Here is a 17248-nt window from a genome sequence, read left to right as displayed (position 1 = left end):
CCTCTGAGGGCAGACCCACACTGTGCCTCTGATTGCCACCTGCCTGCTAATCCCTGTGTTTACTGTTTTTTGTTGCCCCTTTCTGGACCTCTTCTGCCAGATACCTGCAGCCCACCCTTGTAAGTCTGGCCAAGCGAGGCGTGCGGTTTGTGTGAGCGAGGCCCGCTATACACAGTTTCATTCCCCGGTCACAAGCCAGAGTTTTCCCAAATCCGAGCGAGTGCCACGAGGCCAAAGACCCAGCGCTAATCTTCATGTCCTTCCAAAACAGATAACCCTTGGCTCCCCTGTCGTGAGCCCTCCTTCCTACCCAGCACACATATTTGGTTGGAGTGCCTGCCGTGTGCCAGGCGCTGCTGGGCTCTGGGGATGGGAGATGAGGAAGGCCTGCCCCTGCCCAGCCTTCAGCTGGGCATGTATAGAGATGTCCTTTATCACCCTCTGCCAACGTGGTCATCGGAGATGAGGAGAGGGCAGCGGAAGTCTTCCTGGAGGAAGCAACCTCCCAACAGAGGCCCAAAGAGGGTATTTGCTGAGAGAGGGCACAGCCCCGTACAGAGTCACCAAGGCTCTGGGCTTGGGGAAGGCAGCACAGCCCGAGAAGCAGAAGGGGCTGGATTCTGAGTTGAGAGGGGGCGTCTCCAGACCACGTCTCTCAAACTCCCAGAAACCCCAGGGTTCAAAAGCAGACTCGCAGATCAGCCCACGCAGGATGCGCAGAAGCCATTGAGCCACTGTGAGTGCTTCTCCTCTGAGCTCTCGAACTTTCATACCGAGGTGAACCACCGACTTTGAAAAAGATTCCCACGGTTGCTGTGTAATTTCCCTGTGGACCGTGCTGCCACCTCCCCGCAGTTCCACAGGGGCCCTGGGGTCCTGGTGTGAGGACGGCCCACCTTGTTCCTGTCGCTGCAAAGACATTGATCTGCTTTTCCGGCTCAGGGGACTTGGAACTGATTCATATGTTTTTAGTATGTCCCCGTCAAGAGTCCCGGTGGATAAAGCCACCTTCCGATCTTGTGTGAGTGTCGGACCAGGTGACAGCCCCCATCCCTGGTGGCTTTGATCCCTGGACCTGACATGACAGAGGAATACTTTGCAGAAAACTGGAACTTAGCTCCTCTCTGAAAGATCGGGATGGATATTAACAGGAACACGTTGACCGCTGGGAATACGGTTGCTTTTTTGCATGTAAGAGACACAGATGGACTTGATCATGTCTCCGTTTTTTTGGAATCAAATAAAATGTTGACAAAAATGTCACCTGGGGCCCCTTGTTCAAAAACTTGGTCCTGGAAAATTAGTGTGTTCCCAAGTGCCATTCTGTAGATGGAAGAATTATTATACTATGAAATTATTTTTCCAAAATCACTTAAGTTTAACAATTAGATCAACCCGAGTTTTTTCATCCCCCTTCTAGTGCTTTCTGAAAAACAGACAGGTGGGCAGGTGATTTAATCCCCTGAGCCTCAGCGAGTGAAATGGGACTAAGAAAAGCGTTAACATTTACAAAATATGCCTGGCCCGTGGTAGGCACTCAGTACATTTTAATCACTTGATACTTTTTTTTTTTTTTTAGTGAAATAAGTAGAAGAAAACTCTGGCTTGATTTCAGCACCATGTCATTAAGGTCAGCTCTCATCAGCTTGCTGTTTTGTTAAGTAATTGCTTTCCGATGGCCTTGGCTACATTCATGCTTGTTCTAGAACTTTTTCATGCTTTGAACACACATACATAACATGGAAAAAAACCAAAAAGGGTTCACACTTTTCAGTTGAGTTCCAAAACACAGTTCCTGTTTCCTCTAGGTTTGAAAATGCATAACTGAGCCATCTTTTGTTTCCAGATGTCAAAAGGGCCTTGAATTCCATTGGTTCAAATATCGAAACTGCGAGCCAGGGGTTTCCTATTCGGGACAGGCTGTCGTATTTCAGTAGCTACCTTAAGAAAGCGGAAGATTACATCCACCGCTATTTACGTGTGTTGGAGGAATATGATCTATACAGGTGAGTGCCTCCTCCTCCGAGCAGGTCCACCAGGAGAGTGAAACTTGCAATGCAATAGGGTAAAAATCTGACATTTTAGCCAGAATGATCTCATGAGAGCAGATTGTACAAAGACATCATAATGTGTTCCATGTTCACTCTGGTTTATGCTCATTTAAGAAACCGAAGAGGGGAGTTCCTGTCGTGGCTCAGTGGTAACGAATCCAACTAGTATCCATGAGGACACAGGTTCGATCCCTTGTCTCGCTCAGTGGGTTAAGGATCCGGCGCTGCCGTGAGCTGTGGTGTAGGTCGCAGACGTGGCTCCGATCCCTCATTGCTGTGGCTGTGGTGTAGGCCAGCAGCTGTAGCTTCAATTTGACCCCGAGCCTGGGAACTTCCATATGCCACGGGTACAGCACACCCCCCCCTCAAAAAAAAAATTGAGGACTGGACGTTCTTGAGCCAAATGGTCAATACTTTACAATTTTGATGTCTTTAGTGGCTTCCGGAATCTTGATTATAATTATCGAAGGCGTGTATCAGGATTTTAAAGTGTAAAAAGAATTAAGAAGGTATTTGGATAGTATTTTTTTCTTTTTTGTTATAAAATAAATATATAGAGAAGTGGGTTCTTACAGAAAGAGCATCCTTGGAACCAGCAAGTGGTCTGAAGCGGCTGTCCTTCCCAGCCATTTGCCCTTTAGAAAAACGCTAATGGTAGGGTCTGGCTCTGGGAGAGGAGGCTGGTCCCCTCAGACAAGAGGGCAAGGGATGGGGAGACGTGGAGGCTCAGGTATTTCCAGGGGCGTGTAAGATGCACGCTCTGCTCTGAAAGGCTCAGCCCCACGCCCGCCCACGGGAGCTGCACCTACTGCCCAGACCCACGAAAGTTCCAGAGACTTCCGTTCCTCACTTGGGTTATGTATTATGCAAGAACCCAGGCTAAAGAATAAAGTAATAGCAATAGTCGCTCGCCTTTAGGAAAGAATCACGATATGCCTACCACGTGCTGACCGCATGGATCTCTTTTAATACAACCCCCCCGGGTCGGGTTCTGCCTAGAAGACCGTTTCATAGACAAGGACATTGAGCTCAGGGAGGTAAAGTGACGTATTTAAAGCTGATGACAGCTTTGCAAAGGTGGGTTTTCCAGAACCTACCTGACCTTGCCCTTAATTATCCATCTGTAGTCAGCAAGCTGTTTCCTCCTCAGTGGCTTGGCCACCCCAACAGGTGTCAGGACAAACCTAGGACAGACCCTTTCTCAATGAAGTTACAGCTTCATAGAGGCCAGGGTCTCACAGAGGGAAGGGATGGTACAATGACCTGCTGACAAGCCAGCTCCCCCTTCCTTCCACCCCCCTCCCTGCCCTCAGACTCTTAAGAGTATTTTTAAAAGAAATTTCAGGAAGCCCGATGAGGCATGCATTCACTGTCCAAGGCCAGGTTCCATGGCTTATTTAATTTTGTGTCTTCGGTGCCTGGAACAAAACCTCACAGGATGGGTGCTGGTGGCTATTATTATAGTTATCAAATTTGTTCTTAATTGAATGAAAGGCTGTAGTGGCAGCTTTTGTTGCAGAAGTAAATTCTTTTTTTGTTTGTTTGTTTGGTTGGTTGGTTGGTTGGCTTTTTCGTTTTTACCGTTTTAGAGGCTGGAGAGCATTTCCACCCTTGAATGCTCCTCGGTTGCTGGAAAAGGTTGATGCCCATTCCGGGAATGTAAGACTTAACTGAGGATCCATTATCCAAAAACGGCTCGCAGGACCTTTCCAAATTCGAGTCTTGCATTCTGCAGGCATTTGATTTAGGACACTCCTAAAATTCTAAAATATTCAGTGCGCTCATTACACAGAGCGTTTCTGGCTCAGTAAAGAACAGCATTCTCTCCGCGCTTCCCAAATATTCCTGCAACCGCAAAACATTTTAAAGAAAGACTGGGGGGAAGACCTCCCTATTTCTTTATCTGTGGTCTAGTCATAGACTGTCCACATCTCATCATCATTATAATAAGTACGTACAGCATCAGGGACCGTGGAAAGATGTAAAGTCTTGAGGGGTATGGGCCTCAGTAGCCTTGCTTCTGGGCCCCATGGAAGTAAAGCCAGGGAAGGAAACAGTAACCCCTTGGCCGCTGAGAGTCCGGCAGAACCAAGATGAACTTCACCTTGGTTGGACCGGCGAACGCGAGGTGGAAAGGGGTCTTTTCACAGCACCGTCCCCCTCTGGGGGGACGGAGGGATCTGATATTTGATTGCCGAGTGGTACCCAGCTGTTCCCGCACGGGTCCGACAGCTTTAGTGTCGTGAGGATGTCACCTCTTACGTTTGCTAACACCGTGCTTGCCCCGCCAGGTGGCTGGGCTGCTTGGTTGCCTGCTGTTTGCTGACCCTCATAGCGACTTTTTACTCCCTGGGCTTGCTGTGTGGCACATACGGCTACGACCAGAGCGCCAGCCCAACCGGCCGAGGCTTCATCTCCAACACCGGAGGCGTCTTTCTCATGGTGTGAGTGTTTGCCCTTCCTGGCTGTGTCGCTGGGTGGAAAGGCAGGGAGGTGACCCTGGTGGGACAGGGACCCGGTGACCTCTGGGTCCAGCCCTGGGAGTTCCAGTGAAGTAGGCCTCCCGGGGGCGGTTTGGGCAGTCCCATGAAGCATAAAAAGCGAAGGAAAACTCTAGATTGATTACACTTTGATAGACAAGGTTAAAAGCAATGTTTATATGAATATGAATGTATATGTGGTGAGCTCCTCTTTACAGCAGCTATCAGGGAAGTTACTTCCAAGTTTTCTTTCTTTTTAAAAAATTTTTATTTTTAAAGTATAGTTGATTTACAATGTTGTGTCAATTCCTGCTGTATAGCAAAGTGACTCAGTCATATATATATGATTCTTTTTTTCTTATTATCTTCCTTCCATCATGTTCCATCACAAGTGATTAGATGTGGTTTCCTGTGCTGTACAGCAGGACCTCATTGCTTGTCCATTCTAAATGTAATAGTTTGCATCTACTAACCCCAAACTCCTAGTCCATCCCACTCTATTTGCTTTCTTCATTCTTAATTCTTTTTTCCTCCATATCTATCTGTCTGTCTATCCATCTACCTATCCATTCATCCACCCATCTATTCATCTATTCATTCACCCATTCACCAGATACTTGCTGAAGACTGACCTGGTATCAGACACTGTTCTGTAGGGTCAGCCAGCTTGTTCACTTTGAACCTCTAGAAACTTGATTTAGAACAAGAGGTTGTCCACCTGGCACCCTTGGGAGTTCGACAAGTAGCCTAAATTGGTGATGAGATCAGGTGTGGTACCAGCAAACAGTGAGCCTGCAGGGGACTGAAGCAATTGTCTCTGTTTCAATTGCATTCATATCTTTCCTATCCAAGTTCATGTTTTTGAAGGAAAAAACTACCAGGGTATAACAGCATAGCGAGCATGAGATGGGTGGGACTGGAGATGGAGCCAGAAATGTAAACCAATAACCAAGGCTAAAAGCTTTAAATTAGCTTCCCAGAGGGGAAGCTGTTTGGATTCCAACTCAATATGCTCTTTTTTTTGGGAGTTCCCGTTGTAGCTCAGCAGATTAAGAACCTGATGTAGTGTCTGTGAGGATTTGGGTTCCATCCCTGGCCTCCCTCAGTGGGTTAAAGAATTGCCACGAGCTGCGGTGTAGGTCGCAGATGCAGCTCAGATTTGACCCCTAGCCTGGGAACTTGCATGTGTCTCAGTGGCAGCCCTAAAAAAGAAGCAAACATTCACTTTTCTGATAAGCTTATGGAGAATCAGTGGTGGGGGTTTTAAGGGGCTGAAAGCCCATCATAAAACTGCCAGTCGTAGCTCTTGAAACAATGCCCAGATTATCCAGACCTTTGAAGAAAAGCTAATGCCAGATGTTGCCAGGGGCAGTTTCGGCTGTTGCAGGTATTTCAGAGAGCAGTTTGTCAGGCTCTAGGAGGGGCCATAAGGAGACCATGGCCCTTGGTCTGGTCATTTCCATTTTCGAGGACTTATTTCGAGGGAATAGACCAAACGATGGAAGAAGCATCCTGAGCAGAGAAGCATTTTCACCGTGTTAGCGCTAATAGTGAGAGGCATTCAGAGTGGTGTGAAGTCAGCTCCTGGGGGGGGGGGGGGCTGGGAGGGTGGGCGGGGATCACGTGACCACCGAAAGGATAATGAGGTTGTCTCTCCCGGACACTGCAGTTTCTAAGCTGTCCAGCGAGCGCCCACAACATCATGCATGTGTCATTATAACCGTGTGAGTCAAACTTTTCCTATCGAGTCCGGATAGTATTTTAGGTCCTGCTGGCCACATGCAGGCTTCGTTGCGTCTCATCCTTCTGTTCTTGTTTTTTCTTCTTCTTCGTCTCCTCCTCCTCTACAACCCTTTTTAAGCACAGCAGCCATTCTTATGTTGCTGACCTTACGCAGCAGGCCCCTGGCAGGAAGGGGCCTTTTCCTGCTCTGGGTACCTGCGTTGAGAAAGCAAAGGCTGGGAATGTTGACAGCATGCTCATTGGAGCAGCGGATTTGTTTTGAAGAGTTAGTTTTGTTTTTGTTTTTTTTTTTTTTCTTTTTAGGACTGGACCCATGGCCTATGGAAGTTCCCAGACTAGGCGTCACATGGGAGTCACAGCCACAGCAACGCCGGATCCGAGCCCCATCTGTGACCTACGCCGCAGCTTGTGGCGATGCTGGATCCTTAACCCACTGAGTGAGGCCAGGGATCGAACCCACATCCTCATGGATACTAGTTGGGTTCTTAACCTGCTGAGCCATAGTGGGAACGCCACACCTCTCTTGGAGCTTTTGATCATTTGTGTAACTCTAATATTCACACCCACGCACATGCACACACACCAAGGTGCACGGCTGGAACTCTGCTGCCCGGCAGAGCGCTCGCACGCCTTTCCCTTCTTTATACCTTTCCGGACTCAGTCACCCTGTCAGTCTGAGAAGGTCCGGCCTGATCGCGGGCCCTCCAGCAAATAGAGCTGGTGCACGCGTTTCTAATTGTGCCCTGAGCACTTGCCCTCCTGCCCCGAGGGAGTGCTGTTGGGACATCAGCCTTCACAAATCTAAGGGCCCTTCCTGCTGTGCACCAGCAGCAGTGTAGGGTGGGGCTCTTCCATCTGGATTGCTTTTAGAGTTTGCTCTCACCGGGCAACTGAGCACTGCTGGAGAGAAGTCACCCAACAGGGCATATTAGGATCCCTACAAAATTACGATTCCTCATCTCAAGTGGACTCTCCAGAGCCCTGCAAGTTCCTTCTTCCCTGCCTCCCACACCCCCTCCCTCCCTCCCTCCCTCTCTGCCTGCCTGCCTTCCGCAGTGGCCTTTCCACTCTGATACGCCCATGCTCCTTATTTTCCTCTTCTCTTGGCAGATGGCTTTCCCTCTTTCTTCATGGAGAAAGTGGAAGCCATCACCAACTTTCCACCCCCAAACCTCCAGAAGCACCTGCACTCACACACCTGCCAAGCCAGAGGCAGAGGGGTGGCTCCATCTCGGGCTGTCCCCTGCCTGCTGTGCTCTCAGCCCACCCTGCCCACTGTCCGAGGATGGCATGGAGCTCCCTTCTCTCTCTCTCTTCATCCTCTTCTCTCAAATGGTGACACCCCCCAGGCCCAGTCTTAAGCTGCTTCTCCCTCCAACCCCAGCCCCGGATCAGTCACCATTTCTAAGCTGCTGATTCCCTAAAGTAGACTTGTCATCCAGGCGTCTGTGCTCCAAACACCCAGCGGACTCCTCCGCAGCATCTCCTCCAAGCCGTCTCCCAGGCAACGTGACCAAAAGTCCATCTTCCCTTCCCTCCCTGTCCCTGCTGCTGACAAGCCCTGGCACCTGCCACCCCTGCCCCCATCCCTCCACCTCCAGTGCAAAGTCCTCACCGCGTGCCGCTGACGCCCGGGTCATGCCTCCTTCACCCGCTAACTCCGCTCCCTGATGCTGATGGTGTCAGCCCACCATCCGGGTCCAGAAACAGTCTGCTCAGTGGCGTCCTCCTCTACCTGGACACCTGTCCTTCCATCCTTCCTGCTCTGCCTAAAGGTCTTCAGCAGCTTCTTCCCTGGATTCCCCCAGGCCTGCCCAGGACTCCCCTCCCAGCCTCTCCAGCTGCCATTCACACTGCCCGCTCCCTGCCATCTCTCGGCTGCAAAACTACGTCAGCCCTTTCAGGGTCCTAAGAGTACCTTTCCCACCATTGGCTGAAAAAAAATGCACACCCTAAAAGTTGAGAGCTCTGTTTTATCTGAAGGACTTCCTGGGGACTTAAGCCAGAACACAGCCTCTCACTGCTCTGAAGAGGTGAGGGAAGAGCCAGGATCTGTAGGAGTTTCTGCAACAAAAACCAAGGAGTCAGAACATCCAAAGATGACTGTAAATGAAAGAAAACCAGACATCTCAAGCTAGGGAATTTAGTGCTTTGCTATGTATGGGAAGATACAAAGGTCGGAGCTCACTGAAATCATTGCTGCGACGTGCACCTCAGCTCTCTGGGGCTGGCATCCTTTGCTTTCTCATCCTGAGTCTCCTGGGGGCCTGGGGTTGAGGTGGGGGCACTACAGCGGCTGACCACTAGGTGGCGGGCATCCATCCTGTTTCCTTCCTGAGTTCCCCCAGGGCTCACCTTTGGGCCACTGTAAGGCGATGGCTTGGTGGCTGCAGCCTCCTTTGTTCCCTGATAGGGCAGCCCTGTTTTTCACTGACACTGCCTCACAGCCTCCTCGCTCACTAGAAAGCCTTAGTCCATACTGCACAGACTCCAGAGCCCACCTCTGACCCCCAGCGCTGGGCTCCAGGCAGGTCAAGGACTAAGTCATATGTGTCCCTTAAAGAGGCGCCTGGGACTGGAGAATGCAGCGCTCACGGCTTCCTGTCTGCACTCCTGGGGGCGCTGACTGTTTAACCTGCAGGAAATTGACGTCGCCAGGTCAGTTTATACACTGAGCAGATGGAATGAGAAGTCCTGGTAGGCGTTACTGAATGACGCCTTGTAGAGTTATTAACTTTCTTTCTGTTTTTTTTCCCTCCCCAGCGGAGTTGGATTTAGTTTCTTCTTTTGCTGGCTATTGATGACCCTCGTGGTTCTTTCTTTTGTCCTTGGTGCAAACATGGAAAAACTGGTCTGTGAACCTTATCAAAGCAAAAAGTTATTCCAGGTAAATATGGTTTTCATGCCCACGACGAAGGGCTTGGGCCAAAATTTGTTGTTGTTGTTGTTGTTGTTGTTGTTGTTATTGTTGTTGTTGTTGTTGTTGTTGTTGCTATTTCTTGGGCCGCTCCCGTGGCATATGGAGGTTCCCAGGCTAGGGGTCCAATCGGAGCTGTAGCCACCGGCCTACACCAGAGCCACAGCAACGCGGGATCCGAGCCGCGTCTGCAACCTACACCACAGCTCACGGCAACGCCGGATCGTTAACCCACTGAGCAAGGGCAGGGACCGAACCCGCAACCTCATGGTTCCTAGTCGGATTCGTTAACCACTGCGCCACGACGGGGACTCCCTATTTTTTTTTTTGTTGTTGTTGTTGTTGTTGTTGTTGTTGTTGCTATTTCTTGGGAGGCCAAAATTTTATTTCCCCGTATCTTGTAGGTTTCTCCAAGCGCAAAAGATGAGGAGTTGGGTTTGCTTGTGTTTGTTTGTTTTGGCTGTGCCGATGGCATGCAGAAGTTCTAGGGCCAGGGATTGAATCGGAGCCACAGCAGTGACAATGCCAATCCTTAACCCAGTGAGCCACCAGGGAACTCCAGCAGTGGGTTTTTATTTAATAAGTTGAGATCCTTTTTATTTGTCAGAGAAAAAAATATGGCATTACACTTGACCCTTGAACTTCAGGGGGTGAGAGGGCTGACCCTTCGTGCACCCCGAGTCCTCATACAGCTTATGCTCTGCTTCCGCATGCATGGTTCCTCCGTAACCCCTTTCTTGCACTCAACCAGCCTCAGACCACATATACTGTAGTATTAGCTGTTGAAGAAGTGTGCACAGTGGACCCTTGCAGTTCAAATCCATGGTGTTGAAGGATCAACTGTATTCTCTTTTTTTTTGGCTTTTTAGAACCACAGCATATGGATGTTCCCAGGCTAGGGGTTGAATCAGACCTATAGCCGCTGGCCTACACCACAGCCACAGTAGCACTAGATCCGAGCCGAGTCTTTGATCTACCCCACAGCTCACAGCAACGCTGGATCCTTAACCCGCTGATCGAGGCCAGGGATCGAACCTGAATCCTCATGGGTGCTAGTCTGATTCGCTTCTATTGAGCCATGATGGGAACTCCTGTATTCTTTTTTTTTTTTAACATAAGTGAAATCAGTACCGGAAATTAAGGCCTGCTCATCATTGTTGATTGTGCTATTGGAGGAGAATAAAATTCTCCTCAGTAATAGTTCCTAAATATAGCTGAGAATATCAGAGGATAAATGCCTGGGTTCCTTAACCATGATTCCAGAGATTTCAGACATTTCAGAGAGTTTCCCAGATGAAGCTGCCACACAGATGGCTTGAAGCCCCCCCCCCCCTTTTTTTGGTCTTTTTAGGGTTGCACCTGCAGCATATGGAAGTTTCCAGGCTGGGGGTCCAGTTGGAGCTGTAGCTTCCAGCCTATACTACAACCACAGCAACACCAGATCCGAGCTGCGTCTGCAACCTACACCACAGTTCACAGCAACGCCAGATCCCTGACCCGCTGAGCGAGGCCAGGGATCGAACCCACATCTTCATGGATACTAGTCAGGTTTGTTACTGCTGAGCCATGACAGGAACTCCTGACGGCCCTAAATTTGAAGTACAAGAGACTGATAAATAAACACTTCCTAGCTGATGAGGTTGTTACAAATTGAATTTGAACTTCACTCTCTCCCCCTTAAACCAAATACTTCAGACTCTAAGGCATCAGGTTCAAGTTTAGCTCCATTGATTAATCTACATGGCTGTCTCCTAAATTTGGATTTTTAGTGTTTTTCTCCAGATTCTGATTTTTTTAAAAAAATTCTGTTTTCCTGTTTTATTGTGTATGTTTATTCTCCTCAAATCTTTTATGAAATCAGAGGAATGACTGCTGAAATAAACCAGTTGTGGTAGTATTTTAATTACTCAGTTGACTGAAGGAAATCAAGTTGGGAGCATCAATTTGTCACATTAGCTCCATTTGGCCTCTTGAGGAAAAATAATAACACATCGAGCCAGACTTCATCATCTTTGGTACTTTGTTAAATTGTTAAAAAGGAATTCTTAAAAAAAAAAAAGAGGATATTTTGAAACTGTCTACACACTTCAAGCATATATACAGTTGTGTACTAATCAGCTCATCTTAAAAATATATAATGTGAAGTGGAAAATGTCCCAGATTTAATTCCTTTAGTCTAGAGACAAGTAGTAGAGAATTGAGTCTCCTGCTTTGTGGCTTTCTGTTAGCTATTCTGAATCAAATTGTCTATTTTTATCCCATTTCTAGTATGTTTATTTTACTAAAATGAAATGTTTCCCCCCAACCAAAAAAGCAATCTCCATACCTACTGGTGCTGTCCAGTGGTTGATCTGTTTATTCTAATCGCACTGTTATTTTCTGGTTGTGAGTGGAAAATCAGTGAGGAAAAAACCATGATATGAAAATCCCCCAAATTCTGTATATTTAACAGATGATGCCTTTTATCATATCTATGTATATTACTGTAAAACTGCCATTAAAAAAAAGGTTTTAAATCTGTTCTAGGTTTTGGACACACCGTATTTACTGAAGGAGGATTGGAAATACTATCTCTCCGGCATGATATTCGACAATTCGGATATTCAGATCACTTTTGAACAAGTTTACAGGTAGTGATATTGCATTTTGCATTTTTTTTTTTTTTGGTACGTGGATGCTATTTTTCTATAATGAGACTTTTGCTTTCAGAGTACCTTTAATTTTAATGATCAGACTTTCCCATTTGCTAGTTGCAGAATTAATCCGTTCTCTAGTCTTAGCAGTAAGACCAAAAAAGATGATAATCCCTCTCCTGAAGCCTTCTAGGAATGAGAATGGTGCTGTCCCATTGTCTCACTCACTGGTGAAAGTGACCCTAAAATGCATTGATGGGAAAACTTGCTTAGGAATCTTCCTGCCCCAAGAAAATGCCATAGAACAAGAATTCATTGTATGGGTCCATTGAAAGGAATGATCAATAAACCATCTCTAATCAGAATAGGCGGTTGTGAGGGGGGGGGGCGTTGTTTGTTTGTTTTGCTATTTTAGGGCTGCACCCTCGGTATACTCGGAGGTTCCCAGGCTAGGGGTCTAATCCGAGCTATAGCCGCCAGCCTACACCACGACCCCAGCAATGTGAGATCTGAGCCACCTCTGCGATCTACACCACAGCTCACGGCAATGCCCGATCCTTAACCCACCGAGCGAGGCCAGGGATCAAACCCACATCTCCATGGATCCTAGTTGGGTTCATTACCACTGAGCCACATGGAAATGTCATGGCTAGATGTTTAAATAGAAGGATGTAGTAATTACCAGTCCTGTGTTTTGTTTGTTTGTTTGTTTTGTTTTGTTTTTTGTCTTTTTGCCTTTTCTAGGGCCACTCCCACGGCATATGGAGGTTCCCAGACTAGGGGTCGAATCAGAGCTGCAGCTGCCGGCCTACACCAGGGCCACAGCAATGCGGGATCCGAGCCACATCTGTAACCTACACCACAGCTCACGGCAACACTGGATCCTAAACCCACTGAGCAAGGCCAGGGATTGAACCCGCAACCTCATGGTTCCTAGTTGAATTTGTTAACCACTGAGCCACAACGGGAACTCCATTACCAGTCCTGTGTTATCTGTCCCAACCATGGCTGTTTAATAAAGCAGGGATTGAGGTCAGGAATCATGAGCGCTGGGCGAATTCACGTGGCCACAGGTGATGGCCTGTGCTGTCAACACCCACTTGCCACATCTGTGTTCAGAGATTACACAGAGAGGAACAGTTAGCCTTTCTCTCCATCCTTAGCAGAGGACATCTGCTTCTCTGGATCCTGATCTCTCTGTTTATTCCCTCAGTGATTGCAAAGAAAATAAAAGCATTTATGCCACACTTAAGCTAGAGCACGCCTACAATATCACTGACCAGGTCAACATTACAAAGGTGAGTCATTAGAACCAATCAGGAAATTAGCACATTGCTTTACTAATTCAGTTGTCTTTTTAAAATTATTATTCCAGTTTTGTTTTTTTTGTTTGTTTTTTTTTGTCATTGTTGTTTTTTTGGTCTTTTTAGGGCTGCACTTGCAGCATATGGAGGTTCCCAGGCTGGGGTCGAATCGGAGCTGTAGCTGCCGGCCTACACCACAGCCACAGCAATGCAGGATCTGAACTGCATCTTCGACCTACACCATGGCTCATGGTAACGCTGGATCCTTAACCCACTAATCGAGGCCAGGGATCAAATTCACGTCCTCATGGATTCTAGTCGGGTTCGTTAACTGAGGAGCCACGGCAGGAACTCCCGGTTGTGTTTTTTTTTTTTTTTTTTTTTTTAATTGAGGTGAAATTCACATAAGACATCATGAACCATTTTATTTATTTTTTATTTTTTTGTCTTTTTGCCATTCCTTGGGCCGCTTCCACGGCACATGGAGGTTCCCAGGCTAGGGGCTGAATTGGAGCTGTAGCCGATGGCCTACACCAGAGCCACAGCAACATGGGATCTGAACCACGTCTACAGCCTACACCACAGCTCACGGCAACGCTGGATCCTTAACCCACTGAGCAAGGCCAGGGATCGAACCTGCAACCTCATGGTTCCTAGTGTCGGATTTGTTAACCACTGAGCCACGACGGGAACTCCCTCATGAACCATTTTAAAGTGACTTTAGTACATTTGTGAGGCTGTGCTCCCCTCCCCTCTGTCTAATTCCAAAACATTTGCAGCACCCTCAGCCACTTCAGGTGCCTTTGGGATGACCTTGCCTCTTGATGCAGTGTTAGTCTGTTCCACATCCCACCCCCTCACACAGTGCTTGGCGTGGGGCACAGGGAAGGGGTGGGGGGGCGGGGGGAGTGGGAGGGGAGAGAAGAGGACAAGAGGTGCCAGTTGGGTGCATGTGTATTTGGCTTCTGGTCTGTGTAATTGTATTGCTCCTTTAAAGCCGTAAGTATGTGACATTCTTGGAGCAGCGTGGACTGATAGCACCTTTTCTCTTTTATGATGCAGTATACCGGAGACATATACAGCAGTTTTGAAAATATGAATATAAGTATTAAGAATGTAATGAAGGTGGATGAGGAAGGAAGAAGAAACCTGAGGGCTTTCCACTCCTTAGAATTAGACAAAGTAGACTATGCTGCCATCATGGCTGAGGTATGATGCGTGTGTTCGTGTTTGTGGAAAATGACAGCACTGCATCTGTATAGGTTGCATTTTTTTGTATTTATTTTTGTTCTTTTTTTTTTTGAGGTGAGATTCACATAACATAAAATTAACTCTTTTACTGAGTGAGCAACTCACTAGCATTTAGTGTAATTGCACTGTTGCACAACTCCCATCTCCATCTAGTTCCACGGCGCCGTCATCCTTCCAGAAGAAACCCCTGTTCCCGTGAAGCATTGCTTTCCTCCCCATTCCCAAGCCCTGGCAGCCGTCACCCTGTGTCCTGCTTCTATGACGTTACCTTTCTGGATATTTCCTGCGAATGGTGTCATGCAGTAAATGACCTTTCATGTCTGAGGACCTTAACCAGTCCCTCTCATGCAGTGTGTACCTTATAACATGTATCAGTACTTTATTTCTCTTTAGGGTTGAATGCAAATAACACTGTCTTATGTGGATAAATGTGAATGCAGAGGTGTCACCTACGGCAGAGTGTCTGGCTTACTTTATGGGTACCATCCGGTGGTCACCCTGTTGCTTATTGCATGTGGTTGAGGTTTAAAACTCCCATGTCCCTAACACGGCTTTTTCTGCCTCTTTTGTAGACGGCTAAACCTCCCACACAAGTGAATCTTCTGACATTTGCAGATAATCTAGATGCAAAGGCCAGTAATTTGGTGAGTTCAGACGGTCGGGGTCAAGGCTGTCCTTGCCGTAGATGTCCAAAGTCAATCCCCTTCTTAGAGAAGCTGTGCAAGAGGCTCCTTACACCAAAAGGTAGTTTGTTTAAAAGCGCCTCTGCACATGTTCAAAGTTCCCATCAGCAGCCACTGCCGCGTGGCCCCAAATCCCGTGAGCGTGTGCGTGTTTCCAGGAGGCTTAGGGGGCGGGCACCCTTTCCCAGCCTCTGCTCGTGGTGCTGCTGTCTTCCTGCCTTAGCACCGTCAGCCCCTCTACCACCAAACACCCATGTGCATGCTTTTCCTGCTGTGTGGGGAGTGGTAGCAGGACGTGGGAGGCAGGTTCCCTTTGGTGCTTTGCATCGCCAATAGTTAAGTGGATAAGGGGAGGGGCCGAGACACCATCCAAACCCCATAAGCTTCCCTGTCACCAGCGCCTCTTCTGGCTGGTGACTTGCAGCTGTAACCAGTCCCTTTCCCAAAGCAGCAGAGCATGGCGATGGGGAACCTGAGCTCTGGAGGAAGACCAGAAATGAAATCTGGAGTCAGCCACTTCCCAGCTATGGGAACCTGGGCCATGATATTTTGATTCTCTGGGCCTTAGTTTCCTCATTTATGGAATGGGAGCTGTAGGAATGATTGTTATACCCTGTTGGACTAAAAACTGTTCATGTGTGGGTTCAAGAAAAGTTTTTTCAGTTGAGCCTCAGCTTTCCCATCTGTAAAATGGAGCTATAGCCACGGAAAGTGATTTTCCAGCGGCTATAGCACAGCGAGGTGGGGGAGGGAAGGCAGCCGCTGGCACTCAGAGCCCATGAGTGTGGGTTGTGGCTGAGACTTCATAGTTCCTTGATTTGAAACGAGGTGTCTTGGAGTTCCCTTGACACCAAGGAAATGACACAACTCGTTTCACAGTGGAAATGAATCCAACTGGTATCTGTGAGGATGCGGGTTCGATCCCTGGCCTTGCTCAGTGGGTCGGGGATCTGGAGTTGCCATGAGGTTTGATGTAGGTTGCAGATGTGGCTCAGATCTGGTGTTGCTGTGGCTGTGGTGTAGGCCGGCAGCCGTAGCTCCGATTCGACCCCTAGCCTGGGTGCCACCCTAAAAAGCAAACAAACAAACAAACAAAAAAGTGTTTTGGCGCTGTCCCTGCTAGTCAGCCCCACACCGGCCTCATCATCACTTAAGTGCTGCTGCATATACTTGTCGGAGTCTGGAAAGGTGGTACTGATGCTTATGTACTTTATTCTCTTGGTAGACCCCTGGAAATTTGAAAAACTCCCTGAGAAGTCATGCAGAAACTTTAAGAAGGATTCATGACGTCCAAGTCGTTCTTTTGCAAAGATTATTGGTAACAGTCCACAACCCCTGATGTTTCACTGTGCCCGGGGAAACTCCATTTCACGTAGCCTAATGACATACTAGCCTCTCACGTGCAGGTCAAATGCCATCAACCTCAGGCTAAGAAACGGAGCCGTTTTTTCCGATTCCCGTCGTGGCTCAGCAGTTAATGAACCCGACTAGGATCCATGAGGATGTGGGTTCGATCCCTGGCCGCCTTGATCAGTGGGTGAAGGATCCGGCATTGCCGTGAGCTATAGTGTAGGTCTCAGAAGTGGTTCAGATCCCACGTTGCTGTGGCTGTGGTGTAGGCTGGTGGCTACAGCTCTGATTCGACCCCTAGCCTGGGAACCTCCGTATGCTGCGGGAGTGGCTTAAAATAGCAAAAAAAGAAAAAGAAAAAAGACATGGAGCTGTTTTTAAAATAAATGCCAGGGGCTGGGCTTTGAAGAAGACTCAGTTTCAGTTGTCCCCGCTCCTCCTCTGCCTTTCCCGGGGTGCGAGCCCTTAGCTTCAGCTCTTTTCCTCATTATGGTGCACTTGTTCCACGACCTTCAACGGCCTCGCCTCAGCCACACCGCGGCTGAAGCGCTGGTGTGCTGCCCAGACTCCCTCTTACGTTATAATTATCAAACCCCTTGTCTCCGTGCCCTGCCAGGAAGTGTGTGAAGGCCTGACCGTGTCCTTTCTTCCTCCTCCATGTAGCTCTGCTCCCTGTTCTGACGTTCTTTGCGCCTCTCGTGCATCCAGCCGTCTCGATTTTTTTTTTCTTTTTCTTTTTCTTCTCATCGCCTTCTGGCTTCTTTCCTAAAACTTAGGCAGTTGGTAGCAGAGGCAGAACCTGGCCTCTGCTGTCAGGTCGGCTTGTTTTCACATCT

General features: G+C 48.1%; 1 protein-coding gene across 15 annotated transcripts in view; it reads left to right on the top strand.

Moving 5' to 3' along the window:
- Positions 1-17248, top strand: part of PROM1 (prominin 1) — a 115784-nt gene that overhangs the window by 86439 nt on the left and 12097 nt on the right. For all 15 annotated transcript variants that reach the window (XM_021101023.1, XM_013978542.2, XM_013978537.2 and 12 more), the window contains 8 exons: positions 1847-2006; positions 4343-4495; positions 9038-9161; positions 11718-11821; positions 13038-13122; positions 14191-14337; positions 14952-15023; positions 16288-16380. In XM_021101023.1, the coding sequence (XP_020956682.1) occupies positions 1847-2006; positions 4343-4495; positions 9038-9161; positions 11718-11821; positions 13038-13122; positions 14191-14337; positions 14952-15023; positions 16288-16380 (938 nt within the window). The remainder of the gene's footprint in view (positions 1-1846; positions 2007-4342; positions 4496-9037; positions 9162-11717; positions 11822-13037; positions 13123-14190; positions 14338-14951; positions 15024-16287; positions 16381-17248) is intronic.

This window comes from Sus scrofa, chromosome 8 (assembly GCF_000003025.6).
Source record: "Sus scrofa isolate TJ Tabasco breed Duroc chromosome 8, Sscrofa11.1, whole genome shotgun sequence".
Taxonomy (NCBI): domain Eukaryota; kingdom Metazoa; phylum Chordata; class Mammalia; order Artiodactyla; family Suidae; genus Sus; species Sus scrofa.
This window is presented reverse-complemented; position numbering and strand designations above follow the sequence as displayed.